This window comes from Aspergillus oryzae, chromosome 2, assembly GCF_000184455.2.
Source record: "Aspergillus oryzae RIB40 DNA, chromosome 2".
Classification (NCBI taxonomy): Eukaryota; Fungi; Ascomycota; class Eurotiomycetes; order Eurotiales; family Aspergillaceae; genus Aspergillus; species Aspergillus oryzae.
The window spans coordinates 6,211,796-6,236,865 of record NC_036436.1 but is presented as its reverse complement, the minus strand read 5'-3'; the positions used below and the strand labels follow the sequence as shown (position 1 = coordinate 6,236,865).

Below are 25,070 nucleotides of genomic sequence, written 5' to 3'. Positions count from 1 at the left end.
ATACACTATGAAGTCTGCTTAGAAGTACAGGAGATGGAAGACCAATGTAAATATAGTTGTTGGAATACATGGTTATGGTAGTATATCGTAGCGAAGTTCCCTTTGGGAGTTACAAGGTTAGCAATCCCAATCAGTGATGATATGCATGGTGAACTTCTATTGTTGAAATTTGTATTGAACACTATCTTATTCTTCACTCACTACTTGAAATATACATCTCCATGGAATGGTGCCAGAGAGAGAGAGGGAGAGAGCGCTGGCTTAGTCCCTGCGTCACTGTTTCGGCGAGATGCCGAACTCTTCATTCTCGACAATGGCAGGGGTTGGGTTGGTCGTTTTGTTATGCGAGTTCTCCGTAAATTTGTTTCCAGCCCCCTCGAAGACGTGTGTCTCCTCGGCGTTCTCGCTCAGCACGTATTCTTCCTTGTCAATGTGGCGGAACATAAAGTAGAAAACCACGGTGAGGACGCCACCGACGATGGAGGGACCGCCAAAGACCCAGGTCAGGTATGGATCCTTGATCACGGCTGAGCACGCGAGTCCGATCGCATAAGCCACGGCGGTGTTGAGGAGATTGATAGCCGAGACCAAGCCACGCATGTTCTTGGGCGCGCGTGAGTAGGCGATACCGTAGGCGGGGACATTGACAAAGAGTTCGGAGATACCACCCAGTGCATAGGGAATGGCCATCCACTGACATTTCCGTTAGCAATCAATCCATCCTGTGCGCCTTCGATCGCGTGAAGGGGTCTATCGAAGCATGGAATACATACCCAAATGGTGATTGGAGCCACCAAGGAAACTCCGTCGGCATCCACGCAGGTGTCCGAAGAGCCATACTTGCCACAGGGTCCGAGTTTGTAGGCGTAGTAGTTCAGAACGGTGTAGCCGATGCCACCAATAGTAGACAGGGCCAGTCCGGTTGTGATACGGGCCACCGGACCATATCGGATGTGGAAGTGACGCAGGAGGGGATACAACCCGTAGTTGAGGACGGGGGCAAACGCGATGATACTGAGAGAGTTGAAGTTGCTGATGACATCGTTCGGGACGCCGTTCGTGGTCAACATGGTCGACAAAAAGCTCGCCGCGTTGCCCAGTCCGTTGTCATTGATGTACTGGATGGGGAAGAAGCAAAAGATGCCGGTCGCCTGGAATGTGCGGCGGACATCCTCCACAAATTGGTCATTCCAATGAGTCCGAATGTTCTGTCCCTTCGCTGCGATGACGGACGGCTTGGCCGCGTCCCAGAAGCCATGGCGTCCAATGCGCAAGATACCGCCGCCACGGAGGCAGATGCCCAATACACGGCAGACATTGAGCAAGTCACTGCCGCCCGGGGGGTGGAGCACGAGACGTTTACGCAGCCAGAACTAGCAGACAATTAGTATTGGTAGCAGGGGAGGTATCGACCATTCAATCTGGACATACCAAGAGGGCCGGAAGCGGGAGATACAAAAACAGCGGCAGGATGAAGGCCAACCACCACCCGACATACTTCTCCGCGTAGGAGGTAGCGACCTGCATGAAGCCGCCAATGTTGATAAGCAGATAGAACCAGAGCATAGCACGCTCGGTCGTGACCTCAGGGTCGACGATAACCTTTTCGCCATTGGACAGCACCTTGATCTTCGCCTTGGTATTGGGCATCTGATCTAACAGCAGGGGGGAGACATTGGGCTTAAACATGGCTGCAATCATTAGTCCTGAACGTCACCCCCGCCAAGAGAGGTAGAACATACCGGCACCGACCGACAACATATACAGGGAGATGAAGAAGGGCGCTTTCGCACCCCCATTGGCAAGGAGATTGGGCGCAGTCGCTCCCACCATCAGGACATGAGCGATACCGAAAACGAAAACACCCCAGTAGATCATCTTGAAGCGGCCCGTATGAGCATCGGACAGGTAGCCGAAGACCATGGGAAGGGCGTATGCTAACATGCTGAACGACTGGTTGACGGCGTTGGCCTTGACAGTGCCCATGCCCAAGGCGCCAGCCGTCTGCTGCGTACCCCGCGGAGGTGCACCGTAGCCATTGCCCCCGACGGGCAGGGGACGATTGACGAAGTTGGAAACGAGGCCCGAAACACCATAGTACGAAGCTCGCTCGGAGAACTCGACCACACAGATGAGATAGGCCACAATCGGGAGGCTTCCTGGCACACGGCGCAGAGTGGCCAACTCTTCCTCAGTGGGCGTGTCCTCGTCGTACTCGACTGGTGAAGGCGAGGTTTCTTCGACATCCGGAATGCCGGTCTTTTCGTCATAAGGCTCTTTGGACGCTGAACGTGGGTCAACCATCTGGTCACTAGAAAGGACAAGCTCACCATGACTTACCCATTGTGAGGATTTGTCTCTACACCAGCAACATGCAGCATGCAAAGGAAGAAAGAAAGAAGAAAAAGAAAAGGAGACAGCGACCGAGTTGGGAACAGATCATCGGTGACTTGGGCCTCTCTTTAAATGACCCTCCTGTTGCCCCGGATGTAACTCCGGATAGATTAAGCAAAGCGGAGGAACCAATGGCACAGACGACCAGCTGGCACAAGACGCTGATTCAATTAAACAGAGATAGGCCAGGGCCTATCACACGACGAGGAGGGAAGATAAGCTTGCCATTGTAGTTAAGCACTACGACTAAGTTAGCTTAGGGCTTGGCACTAAGGGAGACTAAAGGATGGCGTTATCGAGCGCGAGATAACGCACATGGCCAGTGGGCCACGCAATGTAACCCTACCTCGAACCGTATCCGGAGCACCGACGACTGCCTTGATGTCGAGTCGGAAGCACCGAACGCCACAGAGTTGTATTCGTGATATAGCCTGCATACATAGAATTATCGCCAGTCAGCAAGGAAGGGCCTTGTCGCGGGTTTGATAAAGAATCAGCCCCTAAAACGCATCGAGGGTTGCTCCCCAGTCGTCCTTGGCGTCTTGCACCAGCCACGTAAGCGATCGCGTGCCCGTTTAGCTCGACTTCTGATTCTGAACTGCCACTAGGCAGGGCAGGACCCTCAGTTACTGACAAGAAGTCCCAAGCAAAGGGAGAAGGGGCAAGAATCAATTGATTGGTCTGGTGTGCTCTTATGCCGTTGACAAGCTTTCTCCCTGCATAGGAAACTCTCCGTCACGGAGTACATGCCGAGGTTATGTTTCATTGGTCCAGTAATCGACCCACAATTAGGCTGTGAGACTTGACATCCATGGAGATTGAGGGCAGAAACAGATCCATATAAGGATGGTCGACATCAACCAACCCCGTGACCCCATGCCCTACTTCAACACAGTGGACTACCTCTACTTCTGCCACGATGAGAGTCACCTTTCCCAAGGATACGAGGTCAACGGTAACCAATTGGACAATCCGACATTGGCTCAGCCACTTCCATTTCATCAGCCACGTTTAAGGTTTCGGAAGACACGAGATTCCAACTTCTCCGTCATCATCGCTCACGGTCGCGAATTGATGCATCTCCCTCTGTCTCCTTCGTTATTAGCCGGAAACTACCATCTCTAATTTCTCACCGAGTCGCAAGTATGTACAGACGAAGTGTCTTCACTAACATCACGCCCCTCCCATCCTATATCACGCGGGAGACCGTCGTGGAAGCTCTCCACAATCATGCCGAAATGATTGAACTCAACCCACTGGTGATCCGTCATCAGCCGTGTCGCCCGCCATCCTTTTCGCCTGCCGATGAATTCCATTGCACTTGGTACGAGATGACCGACCGAATCTCCTACCTACCGGGCGGGCTGGTCCAGGGCAATGTGTCCTATGCAGGGTGTTTTTACGACCTCCCGCGGGGCCTCCAGACGCATGTCTATGCTCCGACCGGCTTGGACATCCGGGAGAAATGGTCGGTCTGTGGGAATATGCCTGGGGAGCCGCGAGAGCCCGTCGAGCTGGGCATTCCCGATGCACCCCGAGAAGGGCTGTACCTCCGCGAAGATGTGAATATGCGCTCGCAGATTTGGGCCACCGCGTTTGTAAAACGGACGCTCAAGAGGGCCCATGCGGTACTCGTGGATCGGTTGGTCATCAAAGCGGATCTGGAAAAGCAAAGGAAGGATTCAATATCAGGTCTTCCAACCGACTCGTCCATGCCCAAGCCGGCCAGTCCGTCCTACTACCAAAAGTCATCCCATGAGGAAGATTCGATGTCGCCACAGCAGAACCGCTGGTCAACGACCAGTGACATTGCTGAAGTCCCTGGGTCGTTGCAGGCGGGGCAGCGACTCGATGAACGACGAGGTCAATCCGTGTATGAACTCGAATAGGGATAGCTGCAGAAGACTCTTCTGTCTGCGCATACATCTATAGTACACCTGGTAAGGTAGTCTATAGATCTCTTCTGGGTTCTGTTATTGTTATGGTTAGCGTAAGTTGTTATTAGAATCTTTCAGTTTCGATCTTCTTATATCAGTATAGCACAATATTCAGAAGTGGTTTATATCTGAAAAAATGAAAAACCAGAAAGGAAAAGAAATCAGTATCGGTTAGTTGTGTCCGATTATTGGGCGACTATGCAGGAAGTAGATAGTTCTAATCAGCAATTTCTTGTGATAATGTTTTGTATTGGACAATGTCCTGCACCAAAGTTAATACATATGTACACTGTCAAAGTCCATTAGCCATGAGAATGTTATGTCCTCTCTTTGTCGACACTGTTTGTCTACGAAGGTGAAATATAAGAAGCACTTTCATACGCTGCCGGGTGAAAAAGTTCATAGCGAACATTTAAGCCATGGTAATATGCGCAAGACTGTGATATTAGTCCTCTAGTGTCTTATTCGTTTCCCAGCGATCACCGACCCGTTGTTCCCACTAATGGTTTGTTAAAAAAGCGCCATAGCAATCGCGGGGAATGAGCCCTATAAAAGAACGGTGAATACTCTGCGATGGAGACGGCCTTGGGTCCTTGGATGCCTTCCGGTGTATCGATGCTTGTTGTTGCATATAAGTTGGCATTCTATTCTTCTATATCCATCCCTTCGGGTTAACATCAGAACCGCAAAGGAGATCAGGAATGGATAGTCGATGGTGGTCGTTTCGTGCATGTTTGTAATACGGCTGCTATCAATAAGAGGCTTCATAAATCCTCTAGGGCATTCTCAACATGGGTCGCAGTCTCAAAATTGGTTCTCTATCCTGACCGCAGTCGTGCATGGCCGGGGGCTTGTTACTGGGCTCAAAGGAAATAACTGCAGGATTCCGGGAATATATGAGGTCTCTAACCTTGAGCAGAGTATGTCCTGGGACTCTAGGGCACTGCAGCTATGTCCTATGGAACCATCATTTAGATACCTATCTTTCAGTCACGATCAAGGATTCGCCAACTCTCAATGGGAGAGGCGAGGCGATTCTCAAGGAATCTTGGCTCCGAATCAATTTGTGCAAGTGAGCTTTCCATAGAATGGATTCAATAAAAAGCCAACGCACTCATCATGTTAATCGGTGAGGTCGGTGAGGAGCGATAGATCGGTTGCCTCGCCACAGGCAGTGACTTCGGATATCTTATTAACCATTGGCCAGTCCAATAGACGAAGCGCACCGTGCTTCGGGAATGTACCCTTCACAGCGTGAGATATAATTTGGCGGTATTGTGCAGACAGCTCAGTGATGGCTCGACGTGACGAAGCGATTGTTGACGGCGTTTGGCGCGGAAACAGTTCGTAATTCTTTGATACTCAGGCTGTGGACAAATGTGTATTGATCCTTCTATGATCTAGTCAGTTGCGGAGTAGGGCTCCGAAGCAGATAGCAAGCTTACACAGATAACATTCGCCATACAATCAGTAATCATGAATCCAGGTTGAGTGATTTCTGTCCGACAACTCTTGATCTTACTCTCTCATGGCAGAATATCAATACCCAAGTAATAAGCTACAATACCCTACAAGAGCACGAATTTGGGTGATCGCATATTCTAGGCCCGAGAGGCGTTCCGCACGTCAATTTTGCATTTTTCACGATGGCAATCCCCAATGTCTTAGGTGCCCTGATGATGGCAATTTCTCCTTTTGTCATTTGTCATGATTTGACGCATTCTCAGCCAGTATTTGTTAAACTATCATCCATAGCGGCAGTCTATTGATTTCCAACCCTGACACAATGACCTGTAGAATTGTGCAGCATCAACGATCGTCGCATAGGGTCATCATTGGCTATCAGTCACGCGCAGGAACATGGGCAAAGCTGCCAGGCGCCGAGGTAACATACCTCCCTATCTGAAGTTGTCCTTCTATTAGCTGGTAATCAACAGCAGCTATAGGCAAGCGGCTAGATAACATGAAAGAGCGCTGAATTTACGAATTTGGGTATCATGTTCCGTTTATGAGACTTGCCACACGACCTGGTCGGTATCGAGAGGACACAATAAACGCTATTTTGGACTACGAATGCTGCTTGTATGGGGTCAAGATATGTTTTTAGAACTCAATTAACAGATCATGATGTCTATCATCCACAATTTCCCTGTAAATATTTTTCTCCATGTCGATAAACCCGGCCAGACCGGACGGTCAAATACGCAATGGGAAGAACAAACAATCGCAATCATTCTTTTCGAGGCACCCAGTATCTCGGTATCAATATCTTCATCGATGAATCCTGCATGTGTTGATATTCTGCTCGTGCTTGTGTACGTGCAGTCCCAAACTCTCTGCTCTAAATCAAATGTGGATCCTCGGGATCCCCTGCAGCGCTCTGATGGACAAATGGTAATGTGGGTAATTTACCAATCACACTAAGCTACAAGCTAGCAAGTGAAGTACTGGTATGACAATATATTTACTGGTCTAAGTGGTCGTATCAGATAAGATAGTCGGCGCCTCGGAGGGACTTCAACCACCGAGCCTTGGCGTTACGAAAGGAATCCTGCAAGGACCCGAGTTTGGGAAGCAAAATGTTCTAGACCCGAGACTAAGCGAATGACTCTCCTGGAAGGCAGCAATTAAATGTAACCAGCCCGTCGTGGCGTCTGGGATGTATTTAACCAGGACCAAGCATGGAATTGGAGTAGTGAACATGGGTTGGAATCCCTCAGTGGGCTAGGCTTGGGGGAGCATTCGTCATCTGGTAAAATAAAAGGAAAAAAGAGGGAAACTACAACAAGAAATACACGAAAAGAATTCATTTACAATCATCATTGGGAGGCGAACGTGCATATCATGTGACCAGAAACCATGTAGCCAGTCAAGTATAATCTAAATCAGATATAGGATAATCAACAGGCTGGTCGGCCTCAAGCAACACTCGTACACACCCCTCATCACCCGCATGAACGGCCTGATGCAGTGGAAGCCAGCCCGCCGCATTTGTAAGAGTGGGATCAGCCCCCCGCTGGAGGAGCTCGGCCACCATCGTGTAATTTCCATTCATCACCCCAACATGAAGAGCCGTAGCCCCTTCGCTGTTGACCGCGTTGGGGTCTGCTCCATAGCTCAGTAAAAGACGCATCACCGAGAAATTGCCCTGCGCGACGGCCATATGTAACGCCGTAGTCCATCGTGGGCGTGTCTCGGCAGGTAATGGCGTGCTGCAATGTTGTGGGCCTGGACTGTGGGGAAGAGCTTGAGAGCTCATTTGTTCACCAACCGTTGACGAGGTTAATATCCAGGGCTGATAGGCCGATGGATCATTGCAGCCAGACATCAGACTTTTCAGGTTTGGAGTTCGAGGGAAATTGCTGTCTTGCCGAGTGGGGATCTCAGCCTCCCCGCACGGCATACTACTTTCATCGAGGTGCACTGCGAGTGATGTTGGATTATAGACAGAGTGCAAGGAAGTGAGATCTGTTGAATCAATGAACGGGCGCTGACTGGGAGACGGCGAACTTGAGAGTGGGCCTGCTGACGATGATGGCGAGACAGACGAGGCGTATGACGGGAATGAGATCTCGGCGAGTGGAATTTGGCTATCTAGCCGTATTTTGCTTTGGAGAGGTGCATCGTATGGCGACATCTCGATGTCAGAATTAGATGTTTCGAACGATAGGGAGTCCGTTGATCTGAGGCTCTGGTGAGGATTTAGCGTGACTCTACTGTCTGTTGATGAGCAAAGTGACGTTTGACTGGCAGAGGCTGGACTGCCAGTGTCGAGACCCAGATCTCTCAACCGCCTTCGGACATTATCACCTAGGTGAGGTTAGTTGGGCATTATAGAAGGTATTCGAGGGTTGAAACGTACGCCGACGTCTCTGTGCGAGTCGGTTTTGCTCCCGGCGTCTTTTGAGGGCTTGTATTTCTTCGTGAGGCGCGCCCATGTTGGCTACAGCCGTGTACAACGAGAGATCTGTGTCTGATCTTCTCGGTGACTGCACTGGGTGGACATTCGGAAATATATAGAGCAAGGAAGTACCAAAATTGGAAGTTGCAGCGCAATCAACGGCTGGTGCCGAGAAAGAATTTCTTACACATTTCTAAAAAGGGAAACACCAGCTGCCAAGTTTCAGTAAGAAAATAATACAGTAGGCCATAAAGTAATCCTGAAGAGCCTAGTTATAGAAGGGAGTGTAATAAAGTACAACGGGGAGGTGGAAAGTACTGGCCGCAGAGGATTGTGAAGGGACTTCAGTGGACCAATGGGCTAGAGCTGAACAGCCACAGAAAGGCTGGCCTCGTATCATCACCTTGGCTCAGTGGCACCTCGTATTAAGCTGCAACTCTGCAACGAACGTCTCACGGAAGCTTTCCGGGAGGCGCCGCTTCCCTCTGCTTGTTCACTGCCTAGCCAAAGTATCATATAGTCTTGTCATGACAACTATGATATTTGTGGCCAGTTGCCAAACTAACACTGGGCCGAGGAACGTTCAGTAGGAAACGAAAGGCAGGGCAGCACAAGGTGAACCGCGACATATATAGACAGTGCGACAGCAGCACCATGCGTGTTCATCCACTCGGCCCACCTTTGCCTCCGATGCTACAAACCCTGTCTTTACTGCATGGATTGCGTGAAGAATGTCTGTGATCTGCGGTGGGGAACAAACCTCATGTCCCCACCGACTAGACTCGGACTCCGTTCCAGCAGGCCCTTCCGACGGCCGAGACAAACCGAAACCTTTGGCCTATTGGCATGTTGTGTTGTTCAACATGGTAGCAGACACGGGAAAGTTCCCAGCTCTGGGTGTTTGCCAAATTCATATTATTTGTTCATTACATATACAACTTCATTTATGAATTGGAATGATTACGCTACGACATTTACAATCCTGCTTAAGCACGTCAAGAAAACAACGTCTTCTGTTTGATCCAGCACATGATATGAGTTGTCGCAGAGGCTGTCCTTCCTGGGATGGAGGGAGACTCACACTCGTACTTAGACCGATCAGACATCAGCCGATGATCATCTCTACACAAGCAATGGCCATTGACGCCATGGAACATGCCAAGACGACTTATCTGATGATCATCATCCTGCACGTCATGCCTCTCGTTCCTTATAGCACGGTTTACATTTGATCCTATCATTCCACGCCACTCGATCATCACGCATGAAGATGAATTTGAGAGACAAATTGTGACGTTATCGAGATGGATATTTCGCTCTGGACCAATCGCTCGGTATTCTCGGAGCGACGATCACTGCCTCATCACCCTGAAGCTGAATAGACCATGTCGTATTTATGCAACGTGATCCTTGAACGTTACATCTCCAAAACAACTGGCAACCAACTCGGCATCTCGGTGTACAACACAGTCGCCATTGGTTTACGATCAAGAGTACACCGTCGGATTGCGAGTGCGAATTGATTCAGGTTGCCGGAGGTCTGCGCCATGACCCCATCAAGCATTTAAAAGGGTCCTTTGGCATCGTCGAAGAAAGATGGCATGCCAACCACATCATTCACCCTTTATCACTGAACCGTGAAATATCGGCCTCTCTAAACCTTTGTCGACTGCACGTCAATCCCAGGACTTGGGCTTGCTTCCCCTAGCTTGATTGCTCCGGCCAAAACCATGCGCTTTCGTCAACAAGTTGAGACCTGCTTGAACTATTGGCCCGCAGAAGGCCCTGTGCAAAGGGAGCTTATACTGGGCACAGTTGGTGCATATCGCCGACCCATTGATAGTCGACCCGTCTTAATCCAAGATGTGCGTGGCCAAGAGGGAACATTCACCCTGGACATCCATGGCTTCCAGTTCATCAAACATATCAGCCAGCATGTCGCGTCCTTTGATGAAGCTTCTGTGAAGACACATATGTACCCCGAAGCGGAGAGTATCCTGAAGAACGTGTAAGTATAGCTTTTCAGTCTATGTTCATTTCACATGGCCCCCTTCAGGTCAGCCTCTATTATACTCCTACAAGACCCCTGCTCACGTGTTTTGTAAAGAACTGGTGCGACCCGCGCCCACGTCTTTTCGCACATTACTCGCACTGCTCCCTACGAAAGCGTAGAAGCAATGGCCGATTCCACTGACCCAGATGCGAAAGCGACAAGGGTGATGGTGCCTGCGCGGCATGTCCATGTGGATCAGTCAGAGTCCGGGGCGTTCGAGGTTCTGAAGGACAACATGACTGCGCTGGAAGCCGAGCACTTGTTGAAAACCCGGTGGGCTATCGTCAACATATGGCGCCCACTGAAGCCGGTTCCGCGGGACCCTTTGGCTGTATCGGATGCCCGTTCCTTCCGTGATGAGGATCTCCTTGAGATTTATGGACGGGTTCCTGGCAAGCAAGCGAAGAAAGACTACGATGCCGCGACGAATGGCAGTGGTTTTGGTATGCTTTACGGCAAATATTCACCTGGCCAACAGTGGTTTTATATGTCCGACATGAAGCCAGACGAGGCGCTGTTGATCAAATGTTACGATTCGAGGGATGATGGCCGGACCGCTAGAAGAACGCCTCATACGGCCTTTGTGGATCCAAGAACGCGGGATGTGAAGGTAGCTCGCGAGAGCTTGGAATTGAGATGTCTAGTCTTCTTCGAAGACCAGCCGCTAGCCTAGAGGCAAGTGATGTTGAACCCTTTGGCGCACTGACGACAGGGATCAGGTGGTTATGAGAAAGCCAGAGGTACTCTAAGAGCTTATATTTTGTGACTTCCGAATTTAAGAGTTCCTTTTGTGATAACGCCAAGTACATGATATGTCACTACATGTTATCGTTGTCGCGTTTACATGGCACCTCATTGTATCTTGCGTGTCATACATGTACATATAAGCCACAAAAGGAGCAACATAACGCCAGAGAGGGATAATGTGACGCTAAGATCTCGGCCCGTTACCTACACACTCTCCTGTTACAAATCGCAGAGAACATCCATTGCTCGTTTAAATCGTTGCTAAAAAGTGTAGAAGTTGTTTAAGCGCTTGTAAGACGATAGTCATCATTTTTCTTCGCAACTCTCTTTTCTTCACTAGCTAGTAGTTATTGTTCTATGAGCCATTCCACAGCTGTGCGTTTTTTCTTCTACAACCAGATTATTTTCAAGCTAGATAAAGACAATGATCTCCAAAGGTAATCCTACCATGTATGCCATCTAGAAGTATTAGTTCCTCGAAGGCACTAGTCCTCGAGCGACCCAATCCTCAACATGTCGACGTAAGTCCTCCAGCCCAATACCAGACTTCAGCTTTCCACGATCTGCTAGGGACCTTCTGGTATTTGTGACATCGTAAGTGGCCATGTCCTCGTAAAGCTCCCATCGCGTCAGATGCTTCCGCACTAGCTCCTGCAGTACTGGTAACATTGGCAACAGTGGGTTGGTGAGCAGATCCTTGTCCTTCGATAGTATCTCCAACCAATCCTTGTACTCAACGGCCTTCAGGTCATACCCTAGTTCCTTGAGCATGTTCCAGGAAGTTTCAATGTCCGTGTCCTCCTCGGGCGTTTGTGGTACCAGGTGGAAAGTCCGTCCGAAGTTGTAGGGATTCGACGTGATATGCAGCAGAGCGGTCTTGATAAAATCAACAGGAATCATGATCTTGCTTTGATTCGGGAGAATGGGACGGTATCCCAACTTGATAGAGCCGATAAACACCCGGCACATGAAGTCGTCACAGTTCCCCTTGCCACGAAGACTGTCACCCATGATGAAGCCCGGCCGGAATACAATCGCCGGTAGGCCCTTTGCGATCATAGAATGGATCAATTGCTCCGATACCCACTTGCTCTGCGTGTAACCGATATCATAGGGCAGCCAGCCCTGGAACTCACCAAGATCTACATCCTCCGGGATTTTGTCTGCGCCTGTGAAGTGAGACACTGGCCCTGTGACGGCGGCGGTCGATGTATAATGAAGTGCCTTGGTTCGTCCGGTCGTCGCAAGCTTGATGCAGTTCAGAGTTCCATAGACGTTAGTGTTACGGTGCTTCTCGTACGGTTGGACGTAGTTTACATGCGCGCCGACGTGAAAGATGACGCTAGTCCAGAGAGCTAGTTCATGGAATTCGGTCTCGGACAGTCCGAACAAATCCTTGCCCAGGTCTCCCGCAATAGCTGTCACCTTGTCCAGATTGTCCGCCCATCCCAGCCCGTATTTGTCCAAAGCGCCGAGAAGCCGTGTCCGGGCAGAGTGCGCGTCCGAAGCACGAACCAGGCACTTGACGCTTCTGACATCGGGGCGGTCGATCAACTCACGCAAGAAGTACGTCCCAAGGAATCCAGTTGCTCCAGTCAGAAACACCTTACCTTCGGAGGGGCTTCTCCAATCTGGAGCTTCTTTCGACAGAACCGGAATGTCCTTCGCCAATTGGGAGTCGGCGATGAATATTCCAAGCCGGGAGTGGTCGACTTTGCTTTTGGCATGACCAGCATCAATCACGCTGGCCAGGCCAAGAAGGGTGGGAGAGTCGTAGATTTGCTGCATGGTCAATGTCAAGCCGAAGCGCCGACGAATGTGGACCAGCAGCGCGGCTGCCTGTAGTGAGCTGCCTCCCAAGTGGAAGAAACTGGCCTCGTTGTCAATGTTGCTAATGCCGAGCACCGATGTCCACAAGGTACGTAACCAGGTTACACTGTCTCCGGCATCTTTGACGTTGGAGGATATAAGAACCTGTTGTTCGGCCCTCTTTGTTTCTTCCATATGCTTCTTCATGACTGCCACACGATCGATCTTACCATGAACGGTCAATGGTAGCGAGGCGACAGCCTCCAACCGGGGCATCATGTACGCCGGTAGCCGCCGCCGCAGATATTCGTCCAGCTGCTCCAGAGAAAATGCACCATCATGTTTGGGAATTACAAAAGCCACGATATACGTTTCTTTTCCCGGGCGATGAACAGGCAGTACAACTGTACCCTGGACCATCTCGCTCTTCAGGAGTGCCCCCTCGATCTCCGCTGGCTCGATGCGGAATCCACGGATCTTGACCATGTTGTCTGCTCGAGCCACAAACTCAATGGCGCCGGTGTCAAGCATACGTACTAGATCCCCCGATCGGTAGATGCGAACCGGTGACCCATCCTTCGATAAATGGGACACTTCGAGGAAGCTCTTGGCATTTGCTTCTGGGCGCCCCAGGTAACCGCGTGCAACTGCGTCGCCACCGATATAGAGTTCGCCGACAATGCCTTCCTTGACAGGCTGGAGGTTATCATCCAGGATATGGACCGTGGTATTGTCCAATGGTCTCCCAATAGGGGTTTGCCCCCGGCGGACTTCCTCCAATGTCGTGAGGTGGTAGGTTGTGATGATGGTGCATTCGGTAGGTCCGTAGGCGTGGACAAGCTTCTTCGGTGGGCCATTCTCCAATATCACTTGCATGACACTGGGATTCGCCGCCTCACCGCCAGTAAGCACATAATCCAGGTCTTCAAACGCATTGGGAATGGCCGACACGACATGGTTCAATAGTGCAGTCGTCACCAGAATGGAAGTGATACGGTATTTGCGCAGGCTGTCATGAAGGGCGACAGGATCAATAACGACGTTCTTTGGGAGGAGAACAATGGCGGCTCCGCGAGCAAGCGTGGTCCATATCTCAAACAGAGCGGCATCAAAACTGGGGGCTGAAATCTGCGCAACTCGATCCGTGCTTTTGAACTCAACACATTGCGTGTTGAAAGCCATTCGCGTGATCCCCTTCGACATGATCTCCACGGGCTTGGGCAGACCTGTTGTCCCAGAGGTGTGCAGGATATGAGTCCGGTGATTGCGCCCGGTCTCGACAGCGGGGATCGTGTCTTCATGGTATCCATTTTGATGGAGGTTGGCATACTTGGAATCCACGAGAATCGTTTGGAACTCCGCAAAGCGAGCCTTCTCGCTCTCGACTGTGAGAACAATGCGCGTTTTCAAGGCGCGTAAAAGGTCATTGATGCGCTGGTCGGGGAATGACAGATCCATGGGTACACAAGATCCTCCCAAGCGCAACACAGCCGCTTGGGCTACGACATGTGCAATGCCCATGGGCACAAGAATGCCAATTGGCTCCTCCTCTTCAATGTTCTCCCGACCTAGAATTGAGGCCAGATCGTTGACACGGGTCTCAAGCTCCCGATATGTCATCGATTGGTCTCCGTCCACTACCGCAGTAGCATTGGGAGAGGTGCGTACATGATGGCGGTAGCATGCCTCGAGGCCAAGTGATGAGATGCTGGAAAAGATTGACATTGTGAGTGTGGTTTGTCAGGGAGCAGAATCCACCTGAAGATATGATAAGGTCGAATGATTGTGATGGACTTCGCTACATACCATTACTTGGGCTTCTGACCTGAATTTATATTCTCTACAACTGTACTTTGGCCTCGTTTGTCTACTCTTCCTGTATTACTTCGCTCCTCTCCACAAACCTCTCGAGGACCTGGAACAATCATCCTTCGCCATGTCCTGTTGTGGGTCCTTAGCCCTATGCTTCGTACACAATCCTAGCCAATCTGACTACTCGCTTGGCAAGCTAAATGCCAGGGCTCGGCGTTGAAGGGTGTCACCTTTTGAAACTTTATATACGAGTCAGGTCAGGTCATGTCATGTCATGTCATGTCAGCAAGTCTATCTGTGATCATATTCGCTCATTCTAGGCAGCCATATGTGCCAATATCACTATTGGCCATTACCCGATCATGTCGCATCTCAAACCTACTTTCATTTTTTGTCCGTCTGTCACGACTATATAGGTTGAAGGGACCACGAGCTGCCGGTTGTGTCTAATGCACCTTCGGGTTAGGGGAGATCATAGTACAACAAGTTCCTAGACTATACTCCAGCCATGCCTTCCGTGCCAAACATGGGCTTTTCCATTCAGCATGGGCTAACAAAGCCGGAAATCCTATACCCGTTTCTCTTTGGCATCTTTGCCGTGGCCAGTCTCTGTATTGCAACATTGCTCTTCCCAGCGTCCTTCTCTGCTGCTTCTAGGGTTATCTCGTGGGTCCTCAGCGTAAGTAGCACACCCTGCGCCTACTCTACATATGGCCCAGCTGACTCGATTGGGTTATAGATCTATCTAGAGCTCAAGAATCCGATTCGGCATACAGAGACCGGGAGGAACATTCCCGGACCGTCATATGTGTGGCCGAATGGGCAAGGGGATATAGAGAAGTACGTGCAGGGGAGATCCAGGAGTGAACAGTGGCAAAGGAAATATGGCAACGTCTACCGCATTTGGGCGGGAATGACACCCGAAGTGTTCGTATAGCCTCGTGTCATCGTGATAGAAACGACAGTCTGACTGATAGACAACTAGGGTATTGACAAGACCCGAGCAACTTCATGCAGTCTTTAAAGATTCAGACAAGCATACTAAAGCCACGAACAGTGATTCTGGCTACTTCATGAGCCGTATTCTAGGGCAGTGCTTGGGGCTCATGGCGGGTCCGCGCTGGAAGCTTTTAAAGGGGACTGCGGCACCACCTTTCATGCACCCAACAGCTGTCAGATCCATCGGTCGAATTCAAGAACATGTTCGGGCCCATTTCCATGATCTGGAAACAAACGGGAATCTCAGAGAAGGCCGGATACACCCCGTTCAAGATCTAAAGATGCTTCCGTTTTTCATCGTTGCGGAGGCAAACTATGGCTCCCTGACGCCAGCCATGAAATCCGAGCTCGATTCCCTCGCGCCGGCTCGAGAAAATCTCATGAAATTCGTTCTTTTCGGTGGTCTGGCCCGGTTTAATATCTCCCGCTTCTTTCCCACGGAAGCCAACCGTCAATTGCGGCGATTTCGCTCTCAATGGCGGGCTTTTAACCGCGCCGCATACGAGCGTGCCCGGGAGAAACACCCGTCGGCGATGGTCGTCCAGATGTACGACGCCGTCCATAAGGGCGTCCTGACGGAGGAACAGGTAGCACAAACGATGGACGAGACTCTCTACGCCAACCTGGACGTGACAACGGGGGGTCTGTCCTGGAATCTGGTGTTCTTGGCTGCCAACCCGGCCTGCCAAGCACGACTCCACGAAGAAATATCCGCGCTGACACCTGCCGAGGAAGAAGGGTATATCTCTCGTAATGGAACCTACCTTGCAGCATGTGTGTTAGAGTCCTCCCGGCTCCGTCCAGCTCTCCCGTTTACCATTCCGCAATCGGCCCCGACAGAGCGTGTAGTCGATGGGTATCGTATCCCTGCTGGAACCAATTATGTAGTCGATACATGGGGATTGAACGTGCGAGATGAGTTCTGGGCGCCCGATAATAGCACATATCGCCCAGAGAGGTTCCTAAATAGCTCGAACACGGATCTACGATACCACTTCTGGCGGTTTGGATTTGGCCCTCGCCAGTGCATAGGGCGCTACACTGCGGACGTGGTGATCAGGGCCATTTTACTGCATTTGGTCAAGCATTATGAGCTGCAGATGCTGGAGGAAGGGGATTTCACGCAGGACCCTGAGTGTTGGATCACGCATCCAGATTTACAGGTGAAGTGTGTTCGGCGAACATGATGAGTGTGGCGAGTTGTAAATATATGGGTTTCCTCGGCCATCTTTAGACCATTAGTGAGGCACAAAATATATCTTGTTATTACCATAACTACAGGCCCAACTAGGATTCGTGAGGAGATTCTTAACGTAGGGTAACATCGACCAAAGAGATTCCATTAGGTAACATATAGCTCAAGACCTTGCATGATCCCCGATCCATGTTAATCTATGATTCTCGTATCTGATAACCAATTCCTGCACCTCGGTGCCTTGGCTGCTTGGCATGACCGAGCCACCGAGCACGACCTCTACGACGTCCAGCAGCTTTCCGTTGAGAATTTTAGACACCCCCCAGAGTTATCTCCATTTTTGTACTTTACCCACATGACTATGGAGCGATCATGCACCCAGTGTCATCAGCGCAAAGTCCGATGTAGCAAGACGCTGCCCTGCTCGGCGTGCGTGCGTCTCGGGGCGACGTGTCGATTCCCCACCACCGACGCCAACGCTCATCGGCCTCGGAGGGTTCAAAAAATCACCATCACCGATCGGATTGCTCAGCTGGAACGGAGTCTGACGATTTTAGCAAACAGTGCTGGGCCCTTGCAAGGTCCTGAGAATCCGAACGTCCGAGACACGTCCACGACGTTACTGCCAGAACCACCGCAATCTCCCAATCGCGCACAGGAGGTTCTTGTTCCGGACGGTGCTTCGACTCGCTACATCAATGAAACATTCCTGTCGCAGATCCTGGACAAAGAAAGGGCCCTTTACAAAGTCATAGGTACTCCACGGGAGACGGAGGAAATCACCTCAGGCTTGCGACCGGAAGGCCTGTTGGCAAGCTCCAGACGCCCTACAAATTGGAGTAACGAGTTGGAGCTTTCGCGCTGGCAGTCTGCACAGTTATGGCAGATATATCGCAACAATGTCGACCCCGTAGTCAAAATTCTTCACCTGCCGACGGTGGAGCCGCTGGTGTATGCGACCATGAATGGTGAAGGTTCGGACGACTGCAGGGCTCTTCTGTTTGCCATTTACTTTGCTGCTGTGACCAGCCTGTCGGAGGTCGACGCCGCAAACCTCCTCGGTCGCGATAGACGATCCTGCTTACTGGACTTCCAAGCCTGTATTGAAAAGGTTGTAATCGACGCCGCCTGTCTGGACGCGCCGACCATGTTGTCCCTGCAGGCCCTAGCAATCTATATCGTGAGATTAGCCTGTCCCATCCCTGCGCAATCGAACTGACTTCTGTTACGAGACTTGCCTCCGCGCACACCGGACAAGTCGATCTGGGTGGATCATGAACGGGGTCCTCATCCGTGCTGCCCAGTCCATAGGTCTCCACCGCGACGGAACGCACTTCCATCTCACCCCGTTCGACGCCGAGGTCCGCCGGCGTCTCTGGTGGCAGATCATCGTGTTGGACTATCGGGCTGCCGAGGACCATGGTCTCGCGGTACATGGCTTTGGCAGCCGATCGGATACTCGTCTCCCCTTGCACGTCAACGATAGTGATCTATCGCCCGAGCTGCGAATCCTGCCGGGACCCCGTGCGAAATGGACTGAAATGAGCCTCTTTCTCCTCACATCGGAGATTGCCATCGCGTTCCAAAAGGTATACCACACTACTGTGGACCACACAGACAATGCCCAGCGACTCCAAACTGTCCAGGAACTGACGGCGTACCTGGAAAGTACCTACCTGTGTCACTGCGATACGAACATTCCCATCCAGAAGGTTGCGTGGCTGTCTACGCGCTCTCTTCTTTCCAAGTTTGAGTTTTTCGTCTACCAGCTCAGCCTCAATAATGAACAATCGCAGGAGGCGGTTTCCTCCGCCGCCGAGCGAACGCTGATATCGGCATGTGTCTGCTTGGAACAAAGCATGGAACTCCAAACCGACGACCTGCTACGTGGGTTCCGTTGGTTATTCGCGAGCTACAATCAGTTCCACTGCTTGATGTATGTTCTATGGCACCTGTGCGCACAGCCCACCGGGCCTCACGTGGTTCGAGTGTGGAATATTGTCGACCTCGTCTTTAATGTGACTGAAAATGATCCAACTCGACCTGATCCGGGGCCGACGTGGAAAGTGCTGCAGCACTTGCGGGAAAAGGCAGCACAACGGAGAGGGAACGTCGCGATGTCCTCCCCGACTCAGGCTCATGGCCCGTCTGACGAACGTGTCCCGGAGTCCCGGACGGCTGAACAGCATTCGGGCCAGGAATTGGAAGGCACAGGAGACGGATTCGGGGATCTCTTGGCTCCTCCGCTGGATCCAAGCTCCTTGACGGAGTGGATTAACCTTTCGGAGAACTTGGGAATGTATCGGTTTGAGCCGTAGATTGGGAATGTATGTCATTATTGAGACTGGTAGTAGTTTTAATGAGTTTATGCATTGATCTATCTTGTGACTAGAAGCAGACAGGCTCCCATCAATACGATTCGCAGCACATCCTATAGAAATATATCTGTGCATGTAGAGCTAGTATACTAGTAGCACGACTTCCAAGAGATTAAGCATCCATAGAGGTGTCGACAGAGAAATTGCAAGAATGATCTACTCCTGAAGGAGCCTCTGCCTCCGTAAGTTTGTATCTAAGATCCGGTAGCACCGTTGCAACCTATTCTACAATGGCACGAATATGACGACACATACGTGACGCACGTACTAGTTCCTATTGCCCCTTATGCACAGGGTCCCAGCCGAAGACGAGGCCTACTGGTAATCGCCACTGGGACTCTCGAGGCGTCGGCTTGATGTCCCTGTGTCGCCGAGCCGAGCTGATCGCCAAGGAACCCCGAAGCCGAGATGACTTCACTAGCATGGCCGCGATAAACAAGGCGCCAAAATATGTCATCCCTATATAACTGCTTGTTTGACCAGATCATCCTGAATCAGCGCATCATCCATTCATCTGGTTAACACAAACTGGCCGACAACATGGATCGGAGCCGTACCAGTTCCCAAGACCGCGATGTCCTTCCGCCACGGGGTGACGAGGGACGCATTTCACCATCACTGGACAAGGAGAAATCTCCGGGTCCTGAAGATCAGCCGGATGCACCTCCTGATGGGGGATTAACTGCGTGGCTGGTGGTGGTGGGTGCGTGGTGCACGTCTTTCTGCAGCTTCGGATGGGTCAATAGTGAGTGTCTATCCACGATCATGTAATATCCTAGAAGACAGCAGCACTAATCGTATACCAGGTGTCGGGATATTCCAGAATTATTACGAATCTCATCTACTGAAGCATCTCTCTTCCAGTACCATCTCCTGGATTCCATCCTTGCAGATCTTCTTCATGTTTGCTATGGTATGTCAGCACGTCTAAAGCCCGTATATCTTACGTGGAATCCATATTTACCGACCATACAGGGCCCTATTGTTGGAAAGCTATACGACACATTTGGCGCTCGATACCTGATTATCGGAGGGACATTTTTCCATGTCTTTGGTCTAATGATGGCGTCAATCTCAACCCAGTACTACCAACTCTTGCTCTCCCAAGGTATCTGCAGCGCCATTGGGGCGGCCGCTATCTTTCAACCAGGTAATACCTTTTCCCTTCCCTCGATTCACGGTGGAGACTAACCAAACCAGCTCTAAGCGCCGTAAGCGCTTGGTTTAATCGCAAACGGGGCATTGCTTTTGCTACTCTATCGACAGGCTCCAGCGTCGGTGGGGTGATCTTCCCCATCATGGTCGACCGTCTCATCGCCAAAGTCGGATTTGGATGGAGCATGCGAATTTCCGCCTTCATGATCTTGTTCCTGCTTGGGATCGCCATTGTGACCGTCAAGGCACGGCGTCCCCCACCGCAGGGCCCAAAACCTTCCGGAGTGCAGTTGCTCCAACCATTCAAGGAGCCCGTGTTCATCGTTACCCTGCTGGGATACATGCTGCTCACCTATGGCGTCTTTATCCCCATCAACTATGTCATCGTCCAGGCGGTCGCAAGTGGGATGAATGCCGACCTCGCATCCTACTTGGTCCCCATGTTGAACGGGGCCAGCCTCTTTGGCCGTCTCGGAGCTGGATTCATGTCCGATCGGTACGGTAGATACAATATCTTCATTGTCATGTGTATCGTCGCTGGCGTGCTCGTCCTCGCTCTTTGGATCCCGGCTACCTCCAATGCGCCTATCATCGTGTTTGCGACGCTCTTTGGGTTTGCATCTGGAGCGTATGTTAGCCTTTCGCCCGCGCTGATCGCTCAGATCTCACCCTTAAAAGAGGTCGGGTATCGCACTGGTCTGCTATTCTTGTTTGCATCGGTGGGTGGGCTGACGACAAGTCCAATTGCCGGAGCGATCCTGCAGAATGCTGGTGGAGACTATACTCATATGAAGATCTTCTCGGGGGTGATGCTCTTAGGAGGAACGGCATTCATCATTACCGCGCGGATAGTTGGGACAGGTCTGAAATTGGTGGTGAAGTATTAGATCGATTCCGACCGTGGGTGAGGCTGTTAAAATTCAAACGAAGCCTCTAGCTTGAACTGTATTCTGTCCTGTCCCCCATCTCTCGGGTTTGAAGGCTTCGTGCAACAATTCCAGCAGGTTTTCCGAGACCGAAAAGTTCCTACGTTCTGTGTTCTATGTCATGAGCGCTAGTGTTAATAGACTAATTAATCATCCATTTTTTGATGTTATAATTCAATGTTTGCAGCAGATACTATGACTGTGTAGAACGGCACGTACAAGGACACATAGTTTGTCCTCTGCGACAAAGTCTGAAAGGTATACGAGGACAGGGATGGGTAGATCAAACGTATCATATCGGCAGCGTGGGGTTATTGGGTCGGTGGGATATCGAAGCCACACATAATCTATCACACCGCGAGTCGATAGTCGTCATCCACGAACATCCTGCCACGATACGGAGCAAAACATGGCACAATCCATGCTGCAGCCTCACAACATGGCTTAACTCGCGACAAGAGTCCGTTTACGAAGTAAAATCCCCGGTCCGACCGGCACTGACTTTGGAGATATCACAAAGATCGATAGATTGATAGAAAAGGGGTAGGATACAAAGTTCTTCAGGCGTATCCTGCCAAACGGATAGTTTCAAGCCATTGCCGCTCACCTGAATGCTTGTGAGCAATACGGAGTAACGCGGCCCAAGCAATGACTGGATTTCCACGCCAGATATTGTTAAGAGTGCCGTGCGGTAAATTATCATCGTCGTGGTGGCCCCCCTTGCTCGCGTGGCGTAGGGGATCGACCGTTTCCACAAAACTGACTTCCTCAGAAGAGAAAGTTTCTGCAATTTGACCAACATTTGTCAATGGGCAAACTGTTTGAGTCACATACGTTGTCCAATCAGTGGACGAGTAATCGTTGGGGACATTCGTCAGATTAGAAAATTAAGGACAATTGGGATGGCAGATGGAACACATCAAGCAAGGGTTCTCTTCCTGGCGCCTCCCGCGATTGGCGAAATGTGTCTGATACGTCAGCCTGTGAAGGTAGAAATGGTCGCAAATGAACATCATTCAGTGGCATGACCTCCCGACTAAGGTTTCCATTCCCCATTCTATTGACGTTCGGTGCATGTAATCTACTTTTTTGCCTGCAGACAATCGCAGAGAAACTCTCGAAGGAGAAGACGAAAATCCTGACAATCATGGGCTCAGAATGGCTGAAATGAGCTCCGGAGCCAATAGTCATCCATAGCGCATCCTGCATGGCACCGACGAGGCAACCAAAAGTACGAGGGCTTCTTTGTGAAGTGTCAGAAGATAATCTCCCCATGTAACCTTTCTAATGTAATTCATCTGCAGCTAGGGCTTAGCTCTAACACCTGACTTGCGTGTCTGGGCTTCCGATTGGGTTGGGCGGCCGGACTGGTACGGGCCGACGTTAAAATTGTCTCCACCGCAAGCCTATTCGAAGGTCAAGAATCAATCATCTGTCGCTCCTCCCCTTGACTTGACAAATGGGCGATCCGTGCGTCGATCCAGAGTGGACAAGTCATGCCAGTGGGCAGAATGCTTTCGGCATATCGTCGCTCTCCTGAAATACGTAAGAATCACGACCGTCATGGCACCGGTAAGTGCAGAATTTATACTTTCGACACCCCCTCCAAATGTCAGGTCAACCCATTGCACCAATTGAACGAAGGCCTGAAACGCATTTCCGGCGGCCGGTGGAAGTGGCTCAGGGGTCATTTCGGTCATAAGCAACACTAGTGAACTCTACCCCAGAGGACCACAAGAAGCCAGTGATCTTCACTGCCGATCCTGTGGCTCGACACAGCAGAAACACCCAGCAATCTGCCTCTAAATAACCTTCCTTTGCCTACCCCGATTCTATTTTGATGCTTGGAATCCCGAGCGATCGGTTTCTTCTGGATGGCGTGTTTCGATCTTCGTGACCAGTGACCATCAAGTATGGCTTCCACCTACCCCGACGGAATCTTCGATAATCTAGGCAAATTCTATGCCTCAGTGGCCATCGTATGGATGGTCGCCCTCCTCGTCGGCTCCGTCTTCCTCGTGCTTCATCGCCATGAGCAATGCATTCGCATTCGGAACCTACCTCTCGCCCTGAGCGCGGTATCATGTCTTCATATCTACTGGATTCTTTGCATGTTGGCATACACCATGGCCGGTGCATACCCCTGCGGTGTGGAATACTGGATCATGAGCATCTATCTGCCATTGGGAATCGCTCTATTCCAAGCCAACAGCATGCAGCTCCTAAGCGTCTCCGGCATTCAAGAGAAGATGCTCCATACCGCACACCACCCGCAGAGAGCCAGTTATAGTACCGGTTCAAAAGGCCCCAATGAATACTTGCGTCAGTGGAAGCAAATGAACTTGGTCCACCGAACGGAAGTGGCCATTGCCGTGGGAATGGCAGTCCAAGTAAGCTATGCGCGTGCGCCCGTGATCGTCAAGCCTGATTAACCATCTCTCATGTAGCTGTGTCTGTCGCTCTCTATTTACCTCGCCTCTCGGAAGTTCCATGGTTTTGGCAGCTTCTCCGAACATGGCAGCCTGGCGGAGTGTCGGCGAGGCCCTGAATGGTAAGATTCACTGCCCGATTGCAGCGTGGTTGACTTCTTCTGACCAATTATCTAGGATTCCCTCCATTCTATGGCAACTGTTCTGGTCTTGGATATTTGCGCCATGCATTCTATGGAAGATTCGCAAGATCCGTGAGATCCACTACTGGAGACTACAAATTACAATCTGTGTCATCGCCGCGTGAGTGATTGACCACTCGTCCGGTCACTATTGCCGGTCATCGATGCTGACCTCTTCGCAGTTTACCGGGTTCGCCCTTGTGGTTTATCGCACTGAATTCGACCGCCGAGCCTTGGATAACCATTAATCGGTACTGGGTGCCGGCTCTCTGGTAAGGAAGATCCAGTGATAGGTGCGGTGCGCCCGAACTGACAAAATGCGCAGGTTTGCTCCTGGTATTATCGCAATGGAGGGCGTTACAATCTTTTTTCCATGTTATGAGCTTATTGTCTCCAGAAAGCAGCGAGATCGCATCCTCGGAGAAATTCGAGCCTGGAACGAGAAGAAGGGTGGAGATAGCGAGTCGGACTCGGGAACGTCGAGATCGCATGCTGGATCCAGCCGCACGAACGAACTGTACACGATAAAGGCATTGGAGAAGTGTCTATCGGAAGACTCGCATGCCCTACTGCGGTTTGCTGCAGTGAAGGAATTCAGCGGCGAGAACATCATCTTCCTGAATTATGTGCGAGACTGGAAGGCCACCTGGGCCAGGATCAATGCCAAAAATCCCGAATACGATTGGCACCGCGATCCTCAATATCACCGGCTTTACTTCTTCAAAATTGCGGTCGAGATCTATAGCGCCTGCGTCAATTTGAAAACGGCAGAGTTCCCTATCAATGTCGAATCGCGGATCTACTCCGGTTTAACGACCATGTTTGGCGAAGCAGTGCAATGCTCCGGTCGGCGTGTGTCCAGAGGCGCCGCAACACACATGGAAGAAGACACTCGTGCTCTATGTCTGGATGAAAATCCTTACGTGAGCCAGAGCATCATGCAGATCAAGTCCCGTGTTCCAGACTCGGTCGTGGTTCCTTCGAACTTTGGTATTTCCGTTTTTGACGAGGCTGAGAAGTCCATCCTCGCTCTGGTGTTCACTAATACCTGGCCTAAATTTATTGATTCTTCGAGCGACGACTTGTCCATCACATTCTGATTAAAGATAGAGAACTTCCGGGAGTATTTCTGTTTTGGGGGCCTGTGTTAATT

The 25,070-nt window shown here is 50.8% G+C and overlaps 11 protein-coding genes across 11 annotated transcripts; 8 read left to right on the top strand and 3 right to left on the bottom strand.

The window, feature by feature from the left end:
- Positions 1 to 273: 273 nt before the first annotated feature.
- On the bottom strand, positions 274 to 2,304 carry AO090003001549 (uncharacterized protein; the record flags this gene model as incomplete). Its single annotated transcript, XM_001820533.3, has 4 exons — positions 274 to 693; positions 774 to 1,373; positions 1,432 to 1,691; positions 1,743 to 2,304. 4 exons carry the CDS (start codon positions 2,302 to 2,304, stop codon positions 274 to 276), a joined length of 1,842 nt encoding a protein of 613 aa, XP_001820585.3.
- Positions 2,305 to 3,539: 1,235 nt separating this feature from the next.
- Positions 3,540 to 4,283, top strand: AO090003001548 (uncharacterized protein; the record flags this gene model as incomplete). Its single annotated transcript, XM_001820532.3, has 1 exon — positions 3,540 to 4,283. One exon carries the CDS (start codon positions 3,540 to 3,542, stop codon positions 4,281 to 4,283), a length of 744 nt encoding a protein of 247 aa, XP_001820584.1.
- Positions 4,284 to 7,150: 2,867 nt separating this feature from the next.
- Positions 7,151 to 7,968, bottom strand: AO090003001547 (ankyrin repeat domain-containing protein; the record flags this gene model as incomplete). The annotated part of the gene is made up of 2 exons (XM_023235369.1): positions 7,151 to 7,211; positions 7,271 to 7,968. 2 exons carry the CDS (start codon positions 7,966 to 7,968, stop codon positions 7,151 to 7,153), a joined length of 759 nt encoding a protein of 252 aa, XP_023090394.1.
- A 2,441-nt stretch (positions 7,969 to 10,409) lies between these two features.
- AO090003001546 (uncharacterized protein) lies at positions 10,410 to 10,958 on the top strand (the record flags this gene model as incomplete). Its single annotated transcript, XM_001820530.3, has 1 exon — positions 10,410 to 10,958. One exon carries the CDS (start codon positions 10,410 to 10,412, stop codon positions 10,956 to 10,958), a length of 549 nt encoding a protein of 182 aa, XP_001820582.3.
- Positions 10,959 to 11,500: 542 nt separating this feature from the next.
- On the bottom strand, positions 11,501 to 14,566 carry AO090003001545 (uncharacterized protein; the record flags this gene model as incomplete). Its single annotated transcript, XM_001820529.1, has 1 exon — positions 11,501 to 14,566. One exon carries the CDS (start codon positions 14,564 to 14,566, stop codon positions 11,501 to 11,503), a length of 3,066 nt encoding a protein of 1,021 aa, XP_001820581.1.
- Positions 14,567 to 15,726: 1,160 nt separating this feature from the next.
- On the top strand, positions 15,727 to 16,943 carry AO090003001544 (cytochrome P450; the record flags this gene model as incomplete). Its single annotated transcript, XM_023235368.1, has 2 exons — positions 15,727 to 16,820; positions 16,934 to 16,943. 2 exons carry the CDS (start codon positions 15,727 to 15,729, stop codon positions 16,941 to 16,943), a joined length of 1,104 nt encoding a protein of 367 aa, XP_023090393.1.
- Positions 16,944 to 17,202: 259 nt separating this feature from the next.
- AO090003001543 (uncharacterized protein) lies at positions 17,203 to 18,066 on the top strand (the record flags this gene model as incomplete). The annotated part of the gene is made up of 1 exon (XM_023235367.1): positions 17,203 to 18,066. The coding sequence occupies one exon, from the start codon at positions 17,203 to 17,205 to the stop codon at positions 18,064 to 18,066; it is 864 nt and encodes a 287-aa protein (XP_023090392.1).
- Positions 18,067 to 18,388: 322 nt separating this feature from the next.
- Positions 18,389 to 19,165, top strand: AO090003001542 (fungal specific transcription factor domain-containing protein; the record flags this gene model as incomplete). Its single annotated transcript, XM_001820527.3, has 1 exon — positions 18,389 to 19,165. One exon carries the CDS (start codon positions 18,389 to 18,391, stop codon positions 19,163 to 19,165), a length of 777 nt encoding a protein of 258 aa, XP_001820579.3.
- Positions 19,166 to 19,765: 600 nt separating this feature from the next.
- AO090003001541 (MCT family MFS transporter) lies at positions 19,766 to 21,267 on the top strand (the record flags this gene model as incomplete). Its single annotated transcript, XM_001820525.1, has 4 exons — positions 19,766 to 19,970; positions 20,032 to 20,138; positions 20,201 to 20,375; positions 20,426 to 21,267. The coding sequence occupies 4 exons, from the start codon at positions 19,766 to 19,768 to the stop codon at positions 21,265 to 21,267; spliced, it is 1,329 nt and encodes a 442-aa protein (XP_001820577.1).
- Positions 21,268 to 23,219: 1,952 nt separating this feature from the next.
- On the top strand, positions 23,220 to 23,861 carry AO090003001539 (uncharacterized protein; the record flags this gene model as incomplete). Its single annotated transcript, XM_001820523.3, has 2 exons — positions 23,220 to 23,696; positions 23,754 to 23,861. 2 exons carry the CDS (start codon positions 23,220 to 23,222, stop codon positions 23,859 to 23,861), a joined length of 585 nt encoding a protein of 194 aa, XP_001820575.3.
- Positions 23,862 to 24,234: 373 nt separating this feature from the next.
- On the top strand, positions 24,235 to 25,017 carry AO090003001538 (uncharacterized protein; the record flags this gene model as incomplete). The annotated part of the gene is made up of 1 exon (XM_023235366.1): positions 24,235 to 25,017. One exon carries the CDS (start codon positions 24,235 to 24,237, stop codon positions 25,015 to 25,017), a length of 783 nt encoding a protein of 260 aa, XP_023090391.1.
- Between the last annotated feature and the right edge of the window lie 53 nt (positions 25,018 to 25,070).